We start from the raw sequence: 10,893 nt of genomic DNA on the forward strand, positions 1-10,893 counted from the left end.
ACGTGTACGCGTTTTTTTTTAACTCAATTTAAAGCATTCATGGCGGTTTATTTTTACGCTCCAATTGCTGATTAGCGTTGAGACTTTAGTGCAAGAACGAAAAACACATCTGGAAAATCTTTACTCCCTCAAATTACTGGTATCACTTCCCCCAGTTCATTGATTAATCCAGACCGAGTTACCAGCTAAAGGCCAAATTTTTTCAAAGAGCATTTCGAGTCATTGACAGGACCCCTTATATTTGGGACTTAAAGAATTTAAGATTAAAACAATTTATTTACTTCAGAATTTCAGGTCAAAACCTTATCACAAAAACTGATTTAATATACACAAGATTTAGAAAAAAATACAGAGGCAGCATTGGGAATAAGTAATCATTTTATTCATTTCCTTCAAAGCATTGAGGCAGTTGGAAAAGGCTTATGAAATTAACATTTCACAAGTCGATAAATAGGTTGTGCAATCTAGGTAGAAAATCTGTTCCCTGTGATTTGGGAAATGTGATCCCTTAATCCCCCTTTTTTATTAATGGCAACAATCACTCTGCAAATTGAAGTAATCTAAAAGTCACAAAAGTAACATTTTAGATTCATCCAACTACAGAGGGCAACAGTAAACATTGCTGTGGAGGTAGCAATAGTGGCTTTGGAATGGCTTAGTCGACCTCCTCAATGGTTGGGCCGGAGGATCCACCTCCTGGAGCAGCACCAGCTCCTGGGAAGCCGCCGGGCATACCCTCAGGCATTCCACCTGGCATGCCTCCAGCACTCTGGTACAGCTTGGTTATGATGGGGTTGCATATTTTCTCCAGCTCCTTCTGCTGGTGCTCAAACTCCTCCCTCTCAGCAGTCTGAAAGTTTAACAAACAGTTGCAAAGTCATTTTGGATATGGCAACGCAAGTTAAGAAAAGTAACCAAAAAGCCACATGATTGCACAAATGTCTCAACTGATGGAAAATGTACCTGGTTCTTGTCAAGCCAGGCGATGACTTCATTGCACTTGTCAAGGATCTTCTGCTTGTCCTCATCACTGATCTTGCCCTTTAGTTTCTCATCCTCAACGGTGGACTTCATGTTGAAGGCATAGGACTCCAGACCATTCTTGGTAGACACCTTGTCACGCTGCACATCATCTTCAGCCTTGTACTTTTCAGCCTCCTGCACCATGCGCTCAATGTCCTCCTTGCTGAGACGACCTGAAATACATTTTCAGTTAACCTCTGAAATTATCAGCAATAATAGTCAGAGTATTTTAGTACAGAAGAGAAAGATTTACCTTTATCGTTGGTGATGGTGATTTTGTTCTCCTTGCCAGTGCTCTTATCAACAGCTGAAACATTCATGATGCCGTTGGCATCAATGTCAAAGGTGACCTCAATCTGGGGAACACCACGAGGTGCAGGAGGAATTCCGGTAAGCTCAAACTTGCCCAGCAAGTTGTTATCCTTGGTCATTGCACGCTCACCCTCATATACCTGAGCAGAGGGGAAATTTAAGACAACAATGTTAAGAGATCCAAGGGACTGTGACAAGACTAAACTCAAATTACTTGGTACCCACCTGAATAAGTACACCAGGCTGGTTGTCGGAATAGGTGGTGAAAGTCTGAGTCTGTTTGGTTGGGATGGTGGTGTTACGCTTGATGAGGACGGTCATGACTCCGCCAGCTGTCTCAATTCCAAGGGACAGAGGAGTGACATCGAGCAGCAGCAAGTCCTGAACGTTCTCAGACTTGTCACCAGAGAGAATGGCAGCCTGGACAGCTAGAACAGAAAAGTAAAAATAAGAACCTTGGGCAACTTGAGAAGGTCAGATAACAATGACTACAGTCGCTCAGACATCCAAGGAAGGTGCTTGGGCCATCTTTGGTCTTTCAACCTCTGGTGGAAACTACGAATGGCAAGGAATCAACTTCATCATAGCGAATGAGTACAAATTAAAATATTAAAAATCTAAATAGCTCACCTGCTCCGTAGGCGACAGCCTCATCGGGGTTGATGCTCTTGTTGAGCTCTTTGCCATTGAAGTAGTCTTGGAGCAGCTTCTGGATTTTGGGAATGCGAGTGGAGCCACCAACCAGGACAATGTCATGGATCTGAGCCTTGTCCATCTTGGCGTCACGAAGGGACTTCTCAACTGGGTCCAGGGTGCCACGGAAAAGGTCAGCGTTGAGCTCCTCAAAACGGGCCCTGGTGATTGAGGTATAGAAATCGATGCCCTCATAGAGGGAGTCGATTTCAATACTGGCCTGAGTGCTGGAGGATAGGGTACGCTTGGCCCTCTCGCAGGCGGTGCGGAGACGACGAACGGCTCTCTTGTTGTCGCTGATGTCCTTTTTGTGCTTGCGCTTGAACTCTGTGATGAAGTGGTTCACCATGCGGTTGTCAAAGTCTTCTCCACCCAAGTGAGTGTCTCCAGCAGTAGATTTTACCTCAAATATGCCATCCTCTATGGTGAGGATGGACACATCGAAAGTGCCACCACCAAGATCGAAGATGAGGACATTCCTCTCAGCACCAACCTGGAAAGAAGAACAAAAGAATAAGTTTCTGCACACCCATCAATAAGTTGTACAACACTCAGAATAAAACGCTCAGACATCCAAGGAAGGTGCTTGGGCCATCTTTGGTCTTTCAACCTCTGGTGGAAACTACGAATGGCAAGGAATCAACTTCATCATAGCGAAACTTAAGCTAAAAAGAACTGAATGAGGTCACCAGTTCATAAAGCTGCTTTGACATTAAAGTTTAACAAACCTTTTTATCCAAACCGTAAGCAATAGCAGCAGCAGTTGGTTCATTGATGATACGCAGAACATTCAAGCCAGAGATGGTTCCAGCATCCTTGGTGGCCTGTCGCTGAGAGTCGTTGAAGTAAGCAGGCACGGTGACCACAGCGTTGGATACAGTCTGCAAGGAAAGTGAAAGTTAAGATGCTAATTGCCACTTGGAACAAAGGCAATTAAAAATTAAACTACAGTATAGTGCATGTCGCTCAGACATCCAAGGAAGGTGCTTGGGCCATCTTTGGTTTTTCAACCTCTGGTGGAAACTACGAATGGCAAGGAATCAACTTCATCATAGCGAAACATATCAAGTCAAAGGGGAGTTCAATAGAGCTACTTGAATGCTGATTGATTACTCACCTTTCCCAGGTAGGCTTCAGCAATTTCCTTCATCTTGGTGAGGACCATGGAGGAAATCTCCTCAGGGTAGAAGCTCTTGCTCTCACCCTTGTATTCAACCTGGACCTTGGGACGGGTATTATCATTGATGACATTAAAAGGCCAGTGCTTCATGTCTGACTGGACAACACCATCATCGAACCTGCGGCCAATCAGACGCTTGGCATCTATAGGAGAACAAGATATAGGTACAGGTTTAGGATAGAGGTTTGACAAAAAAAAAAATTCAATCCCATACATCATTTGCAAGGATTTCGCTCAGACATCCAAGGAAGGTGCTTGGCCCATCTTTGGTTTTTCAACCTCTGGTGGAAACTACGAATGGCAAGGAATCAACTTCATCACAGCGAATAATTTTTTTTTTAAGTTAAGTTTTATAAAATGACTACTTACCAAAGACTGTGTTGGTGGGGTTCATAGCGACCTGGTTTTTCGCAGCATCTCCAATCAATCTCTCTGAATCTGTGAATGCTACATAGCTTGGAGTGGTTCTGTTTCCTTGATCATTAGCGATGATTTCAACTTTTCCATGTTGGAAGACACCTACACAGGAGTAGGTGGTCCCGAGATCAATACCAACAGCTGGTCCCTTGGACATTGTGTCTGAAAAAAAAAATTAAAAAAAATTAGTCGGGTGCTCAATACAGTACAGAAAGAGAAAGTGATCCACACCTCTTTGATTAGCCAACTATACTGCTGTGAAACGACAATGCCAAGCCCAGGCCGGGAGCACATGCGGATATGCGTCAGACCACGTGGTTTGAGCTTCCAGAATTTTCTAAGGCCAAACGCTGAATTCGGGGTCCCACTTATCAAAATCGGTACAAAATGCAGTTTCAAAACTTTTCGGTTACTGTGCTAAATTAAACAAACATTTTTAAAAAAAAGAGATGTAACAGGTATTGTGTGACCATGTAACGTTAACTGTTCATCAGATTAATGTCGGACGGTTGAGGCGCGTGGTAAAAGATTAACGTTACACGAGGTGCCAGTTGCGGTTTAAATTTAACGTAACTGTTATTGTTCTCACGAGTATTTGACTGTAGTAATTAAATTGATTAGCTTAATCAAACTTTGATTTTTCTTCGAAAATGATCAAGAGCGAATACTACCATCAGATTAGGCAAGTGAAACTACTTGTAACTTAACGTAATATGCAACTCAACGGTACTAAATACAAAAAACAACAATAACGGAATCATTATTAAGGGTAAAGCATATATGGAAATATTTGATATAAAACAAACTAGCAGTTTAGTTCTCTAAAATCACATTTTATAACAAAGCTGTGGTAACGCGGTGCAAGCAAAGAAGCGTTTTTTTCTGTGAGATTGTAAATACAATATAATCGAGAAAGAGAGAACAAAGACCTTACCAAGTTGGAAATAACAGAGATGAGTGAAGATGCCGGTTGGAGAGCTGGAATGGCGACTGACTGCCTCGCCTTGCTTCGGTAAGAGAGAATGATCGAACGTTCTAGAACAGCCTTTATTGCCGGTAGATGAGCCAATGAGATTTCAGATAACTAGACATCAACCCCTACGCACCAATGTAAACTCGTAATACTTAGTGTGGCCACGCCCATTAAGGATGAGCCAAGGATAAAACTGGTTAGAAAAAATTCCATACCATCCCCCTCAGGGTTGCCCGGTTTGCCGCAATCGATGTCAATGCGGAACAGTTTGTCCTGCTGTACATATATGAACGAAATTCACTAGAAATGTGACTGATGGTACAGTTGTTGCTTAGTAGAATATGCAAAGATTAAGCACATAAATAAAATATATCAATAAAAAATATATATAGTCAAAATATCTTGTAATAACCTTGGTTTGGAACATAGGGTCTTGTCTAGTAAAGTATATCAGTCGTTACCAGTTTGTAATAGAGCTCGAATAGGATTTTTTTAACAATATGCATATAGCATGTTTGATACTCTTTTACAATGGGTTGGTACTATAGACTGTAAAAAATACTCATCGCATAAGGAGCTGAACACAACGCCGATTGAAACCTGAGCCCTGATAGATCTGGGGTTTGGGGCCGCGTCAAATATTTGTTTATTTGCTAATGTATTATATGATCAAGAAAAGGGAAATGAAGGAAACTAAATTAGTAAATGAAAGTAAACGAATCAGAGGAAACAAACTATTGCATAATAGCCCAGTAGATGGCGATACGAACGAACAATTCAAATCACCCCAAAAAACGAGGAAGTATAGGCTATCTACATGGAATTCACTACACATAAAAGTCACATATTATGTGCCAAAAATCGTAATGTTTAGTGAGTATATGCTTTTTTTGTCTAAAACAATACTGAAGAGGAAGTTACATGATGAAGCCAATAATAACTGAGACAATTTATAATATAGCCTATCCATATGCTAGAAGATTCACCAAGCATAGCATTCACATGTTACATAAAATAGTTTTATTTCATACAAAAACAGTTCATTTAATTTTTCATTCATATTGACTTTTGAAACAGGGACTTTGATGACAGGGAGAGCAGCAGCCATTTCAGCTTAAAAAGACCAATTTTTTTAATATCCTATTCCTATGTTGAAACGTCATGTCTATTCCAATTTTATCATGAGAACACTTTAAAGTTATTAAACTGTAAATAACACATAATAAAAAAACTTATTTACATTCAGCATAAAAATAATCTTAACCAACAACAATGTAAATAGCTAACAGTATACAAAAGCCTATTTCCCCCAAATAGGCTCAGTGAGCACCATTGTTCATGTGCAAAATCAGTTCAGTCTCTGATGAGGATTCAGATACAGCTGAATTTCCATCTAAAGTTCAGTCTCTGATGAGGATTCAGAAACAGGCTGAATTTCCCTCTAAAGTTCAGTCTCCTTGACACAAGCTCCGTCAAGTTTGTTACAAGCTGTTCTTGAACTGTCTTGTGTTTCAGTGATCACCTCTACTGTAGCTATTGAATTTTCTGTTTTCTGTGGCGTTTCTTCCACTCTGTATTCTGTGAAATTTGAGTTCCAAAAGCCTAGACCGAAAATCAAGAGAAATATGAAAAATTAGTAATTTGCAAAGACACAAAAGCTTGTGTGTTTGATCAACCAGATTAGATGGTTTAAGTGGTTATTACCTTGTCTTCTCCTGGACTGCTTTTCTTCATGACTGGCTTTTGATTTGCTGCTTTCCACAGACTGGTCTGATTCTTCATTCTCTGTTATAAAATCAGATTAAAATGAAAAACTGTATCCATAATTAAATCGCAGCTAAACGCTAGAATATAAATGAAGCTTGAATTAAAGTTAAAATATATAAATAATCTTATATTACCTTTTTTCCAGGCTACATGTGCCCTTCGCAGTCTGACCACAAAGAAGATGACTACAATAAGTAAACATATGATAAGGCTTGTGACCAGCAGGATCAGCAGTGGTGAGCTTTCCTTACGATTGTATTGTTTGTCTTGGCCCCTTATGTCAAAACCTGCAAATACACAAAGTAATATAATTATCATCAAATTACATCTTAGGATAGCATCACAAAGGCAAAAGAAAAAGTCTATTTTTATCACTGCCATCTTTAATAACATCCTTAATGTCCTTTACACATTGCTTTGATTTTAATTTGGACTTGCAATTAGCAATCGTTTATGTGAGAACAAGGTGGACATTTTTTCTTGCTGGCTTGTTGGTATCAATTCACAATAATAACCAACAATGAAGCATTTTATTTTTATGAGCTTCACACCTTGTGAGTTGGTGCCATTTTTGGTCACGAATCCTTCAGGTGATATGGACTCCGAAGAGTTTATGTTCTGTGCTGAAATGCAAAGGTAGATTTGACATTAATTTTACAACATAAAATAAGCAGGAAATGAATGGTATATTATGTTCAAAATGTCATGTTAATATGAAATGAATTTAATAACACTTACTTGTCAAGTTTATATCTGTTGCAATAGAATGTTCCTCCACTAAAAGAGATCACAAAGCAAATTAATTAATCACAAAGCACAAATACTGAAGTTGACTTATACAAAACACACATCAGCATTTACATGAAATTGTAATATTGTTAATAAGTGTTTTATCATGCAAAATTGCATAATTTACCTTGTCTGTGGTTTGAGGTAGTGCTGTCTCCTGTTGGGAGCACATCTTCAGTATTTCCTGATGACAATTCCATTTGTGCTGTGATCAGATGGTGTATATGTTAATCAGTTGTGAGGTATCGAATGTAAAAATCAAAAAGGTATATAAGCACTAATACTGATTAGAAGTGACTGTGCATACTGCAAGAGCTACCAGTAGGTGGAGGCAGAGAGTTACATGGAGCAGAAGCAATTTCTATTACCAGTACCGTATGTGGAGTTTTTAAAGTATTCTGTCATGCTCTGGCTCAAATACTCATAGTTTATGTAGTGTAATTGGTATGAAATTACATATTTCATTACTTTTAATGAAATTAAGAGAAACACTCACCTGTACTGCTAATGGCAGGAGCAGAAGTGACTGTGGTCATTGACTCAGTTTTTAGCACATCTCTAGTACTGGAATACCTTGATGTGGAGGCCGTAACAGCTAGAACACACAATAAAAACATTTACTGTTGACTGTTTGCTTATAAGAATCTGACTTTTTAAAGTATTTGTTAATATACATAGTTAGAGTTTCTATTCTGGATGGGGAACACAGGCTGTTTTGTTCAAAGAAATAGCTGACTTCCCTTTCATCATGTGATTGATTAGGATCACTCTAATGTGGACCACACATTCACTTAAATAGGAAACTACCAAATACTCAGAAGTGTAGATTAACTTTCCCTGTGCAGCACAGCCAAACAAAATCCCCTAATATTTCATTTCCCTTTTCTAATAATGGCTAAATGTCATATATGGCAAAAGGATTGGGAAATCAGTGGTGGTGGTGAGGTGTACGCAAATATGGCGGAACTGGTTTTGTGTACTGAAACTGGTTGTAGGCCTATGTACCATTTGTGGTACTTACAGTGATTTTCAATGATGATAAAGTCCAGCACTTGTTTTGGTAGATCTTTGTGTTTTGCCATGCACATCACCGTTGCTTCCCTGATATGAGTTTTGATTGTTAAGATGCTAACTGCCAGTGACCTGTTGGATCTTCCCTCCCGCAAGGTATTGGGTAGAGCTGTTAGGGCAAAACAGGGCATATTCAGTAATCGGTGGTTTTTAAATTCAACTAGTATGAGAAACTCTGCTTCAGAATATTGTGGTTCCTCTATTTTTCACGAGGTATTAGTAGTTTCACAGTGTGTGAAATGTCAGAAGGCATGGGATTTTATTTGTCAATATATCTGTTTCACAGTATGTCTGTGGGTTATATTTTTAATGTTTTTTAAAAGAACTGTCTTATGCTCACCAAGCCTGCATTCTAATATGCTGATTTGGTGCTCAAGAAACATTATTTCTTATTATTATCAGCGTTAAAAACAGCTGTGCTGCTTAATATTTTTGTGGAAACTGTGATACATTTCTTAGAAATCATACCATTATAAATGTCTTACTGTCACAATTTAAAGCATTCCTGCTGCTTAGAAGTATTAATTTCTTTTTCGGAAAAAAAATAAGAAAAACCGGTCAAAAGTTTGGAAACTGTCTTCCCACTCAGACTGAGACACTTCTCGTAACTCACCTTCAATTTCAACCCCACTGATTCGCCAAGAGAGTTCAGGTGGGTTGCCATTCGCTGTCACTGAACATTTGAGGATTGTTTTATCTTCATACTCAGCCATTTCTATTTTGGGGGTTCCTGTGACCAGATCAAAAAGAGTCTCATTTAATATTCCATTATTCATCTGCAAATCATTTTATGCATGCTTTCAGAAAAGATGAGTGATAAAATATGTATATTTACCCAGAACTTTTACTTTGAATCTTTTTGAAACGACTTTATCTTCATACAGAAGACATTTATAAAGCCCTTCGTCGTCGAAGGTAACGTTAGACATGAGTAACGTATATTCAGAGTTGTTTGAAGTGAAAATGCTGCTCCTTGAGTCTCGTAGGCCTGTACGGGAACATGAAATAAATCTTTAATGTTTATGACATACAACAACGAGGAAATGTTCGCAGTGTTCGAAATGTGTTTTTCAATGGTTTTCGCACAATATACAGTGTTCTTGCCCTCACCTCTGATGTTGTTGAAGTACATAACATGACCATGTGGATTTCTCCACTCCATGAATGCATTCTCACTGAAATTTTTCCGTGGACATTTCAATACCAGTGTGTCTCCTTCTGCCACTGTAATATACTTTGTTGCCGAACATTCTCTTACTCCTGTTCAGAAAGGAGAGAAGTAAGTGAGAATCATCAAGTTTTAACAAAACGTTCCAACCAAAGACATTGATCAAAGCTAAATATACAGTCAAGAGGTGGGCTAGTTTAATGGAAGAACAGTAGGTTGATAAGGGGGCAGATAAGACCTCAGACACCCTACGCTCTGCTCTGACTCATTTGAGTTTTCTCAGCGCTCTCGCAAGCTGCGGCTGAAAGTGAAAGGGGGCTACATTTTGCATTAGAGTGACTGCTGTAGTGGTCTTTTATTTGCTTGTGTGGTTCAAACTTGCAGCGAGAGAAAACTTGCCACTGTGACACATAAAGCGATATGCTGGTGCTGGAACAGGAAACAGTGGTGTTAAAACGTTATTCACAGAGGTGTAAACATATCAAACAGACGAAGTTCTAAATCAGGCGACATGGGGGTGTGATTATTTTAGTCATATGTAAAATGACCTATAATGCCTAATGTGCGATTGTACAGTATGTGGGAGTTATAGCGCACTAAAACATTTACAGTGCAATGATTAATTAAATGTAATATTCCTTTTATTCACCTTTGAACTTAAATCCATTTAATAATGTAACTTATCATTTTTAAATATGTGCAGTATATTCACTGGTTTTTCATTATTTAAGTCCATTATTGAAAAGCTTTACATCCACAGCTGTGATGATACTATTTTCAAGAATAGTTTCCTGTTCCAACAACCACAAGGTGAGTACACGTAAAAACAAAAGTTATATCATTCAACGCAATCTATAGTAATAAATTAAACGAGTTGCACAATGACTTTTGAAATCATGTAGAAATCTATCAAACGCCATCATACAATAAAACACTGAAAGCACTAACACATCGGACAACGTAACCTACCCAAAAATATACATGCCATGCAAACTACCTGTAGGTAACAGGTAAATACATCCACAAACTAGTAAACCACAATGCCACTAATTAATTAACTAATTAATTAAGTCAGAGATATAGCCTAAACCATTGCAAATAAGAAATATATTTGTCTTACCTCTTACAATCAACATTAGAATGTGAACAACAAAGCCGGTTTTGATCTCCATACTGCACGCTCTTGAAATCTGAAGCTCACTTCCTCTGCTTAGACTCTTTTAAAGAGAGTGGCTTCCATGACATCATGAGATGTCATGGTCTTTTCCCCTGTGCGAATTTATGTGTTAAGTTTCAGGGGCATTTCGGCCAGAGGTTGGTTCTCGTTCAGAAAAATCACACTTGCCCCCTTTTGACCTTTTAAGTTCTCATCTATTCAGTCAAATTATATGTCTAATTCAGACTCAAATTCTGACGGCCCTCAGTTTTCCTACTTAACAATTTCATAATATATGAATGTTCAAATAATTATATAATATAATTCATATAATATTAATATAA

At 38.6% G+C, this 10,893-nt stretch overlaps 2 protein-coding genes across 3 annotated transcripts; both read right to left on the bottom strand.

Annotated features, from left to right (window-relative positions):
- Window positions 1-360: 360 nt before the first annotated feature.
- Window positions 361-4,689, bottom strand: hspa8 (heat shock protein 8). Its single transcript, XM_079600135.1, has 9 exons — window positions 4,560-4,689; window positions 3,578-3,787; window positions 3,146-3,351; window positions 2,757-2,909; window positions 1,966-2,521; window positions 1,561-1,763; window positions 1,277-1,475; window positions 964-1,196; window positions 361-850 (listed from the first exon to the last, which is right to left on the bottom strand). The coding sequence occupies exons 2-9, from the start codon at window positions 3,780-3,782 to the stop codon at window positions 656-658; spliced, it is 1,950 nt and encodes a 649-aa protein (XP_079456261.1). The 5' UTR covers window positions 3,783-3,787; window positions 4,560-4,689; the 3' UTR covers window positions 361-655.
- Window positions 4,690-5,597: 908 nt separating this feature from the next.
- On the bottom strand, window positions 5,598-10,583 carry crtam (cytotoxic and regulatory T cell molecule). 2 transcript variants are annotated; one of them, XM_079600354.1, is made up of 12 exons: window positions 10,514-10,583; window positions 9,336-9,485; window positions 9,061-9,213; window positions 8,839-8,955; window positions 8,176-8,334; window positions 7,651-7,749; window positions 7,282-7,359; window positions 7,104-7,142; window positions 6,917-6,988; window positions 6,500-6,652; window positions 6,303-6,383; window positions 5,598-6,200 (listed from the first exon to the last, which is right to left on the bottom strand). In XM_079600354.1, the coding sequence occupies exons 1-12, from the start codon at window positions 10,563-10,565 to the stop codon at window positions 6,040-6,042; spliced, it is 1,314 nt and encodes a 437-aa protein (XP_079456480.1). In that variant the 5' UTR covers window positions 10,566-10,583; the 3' UTR covers window positions 5,598-6,039. The 2 variants fall into 2 exon arrangements, with proteins under 2 accessions (XP_079456480.1, XP_079456481.1); XM_079600355.1 differs by lacking the exon at window positions 8,176-8,334.
- Window positions 10,584-10,893: the final 310 nt, after the last annotated feature.

Source organism: Phoxinus phoxinus (genome assembly GCF_949152265.1).
Source record: "Phoxinus phoxinus genome assembly, chromosome: 23".
Classification (NCBI taxonomy): Eukaryota; Metazoa; Chordata; class Actinopteri; order Cypriniformes; family Leuciscidae; genus Phoxinus; species Phoxinus phoxinus.

Excerpts from the sequence above, each read along its gene's own strand:
- hspa8 (XM_079600135.1), bottom strand. The coding sequence starts at position 3,782 with ATGTCCAAGGGACCAGCTGTTGGTATTGATCTCGGGACCACCTACTCC. Across the intron at positions 2,910-3,145 it reads CTGAAGCCTACCTGGGAAAG|ACTGTATCCAACGCTGTGGT; the intron begins GTGAGTAATCAA and ends CTTTCCTTGCAG. Across the intron at positions 1,764-1,965 it reads GGCTGTCGCCTACGGAGCAG|CTGTCCAGGCTGCCATTCTC; the intron begins GTGAGCTATTTA and ends TTTCTGTTCTAG.
- crtam (XM_079600354.1), bottom strand. The coding sequence starts at position 10,565 with ATGGAGATCAAAACCGGCTTTGTTGTTCACATTCTAATGTTGATTGTA. Across the intron at positions 7,750-8,175 it reads TATCATCATTGAAAATCACT|CTGTTACGGCCTCCACATCA; the intron begins GTAAGTACCACA and ends TGTGTGTTCTAG. Across the intron at positions 6,989-7,103 it reads AACAGATATAAACTTGACAA|CACAGAACATAAACTCTTCG; the intron begins GTAAGTGTTATT and ends TTTGCATTTCAG.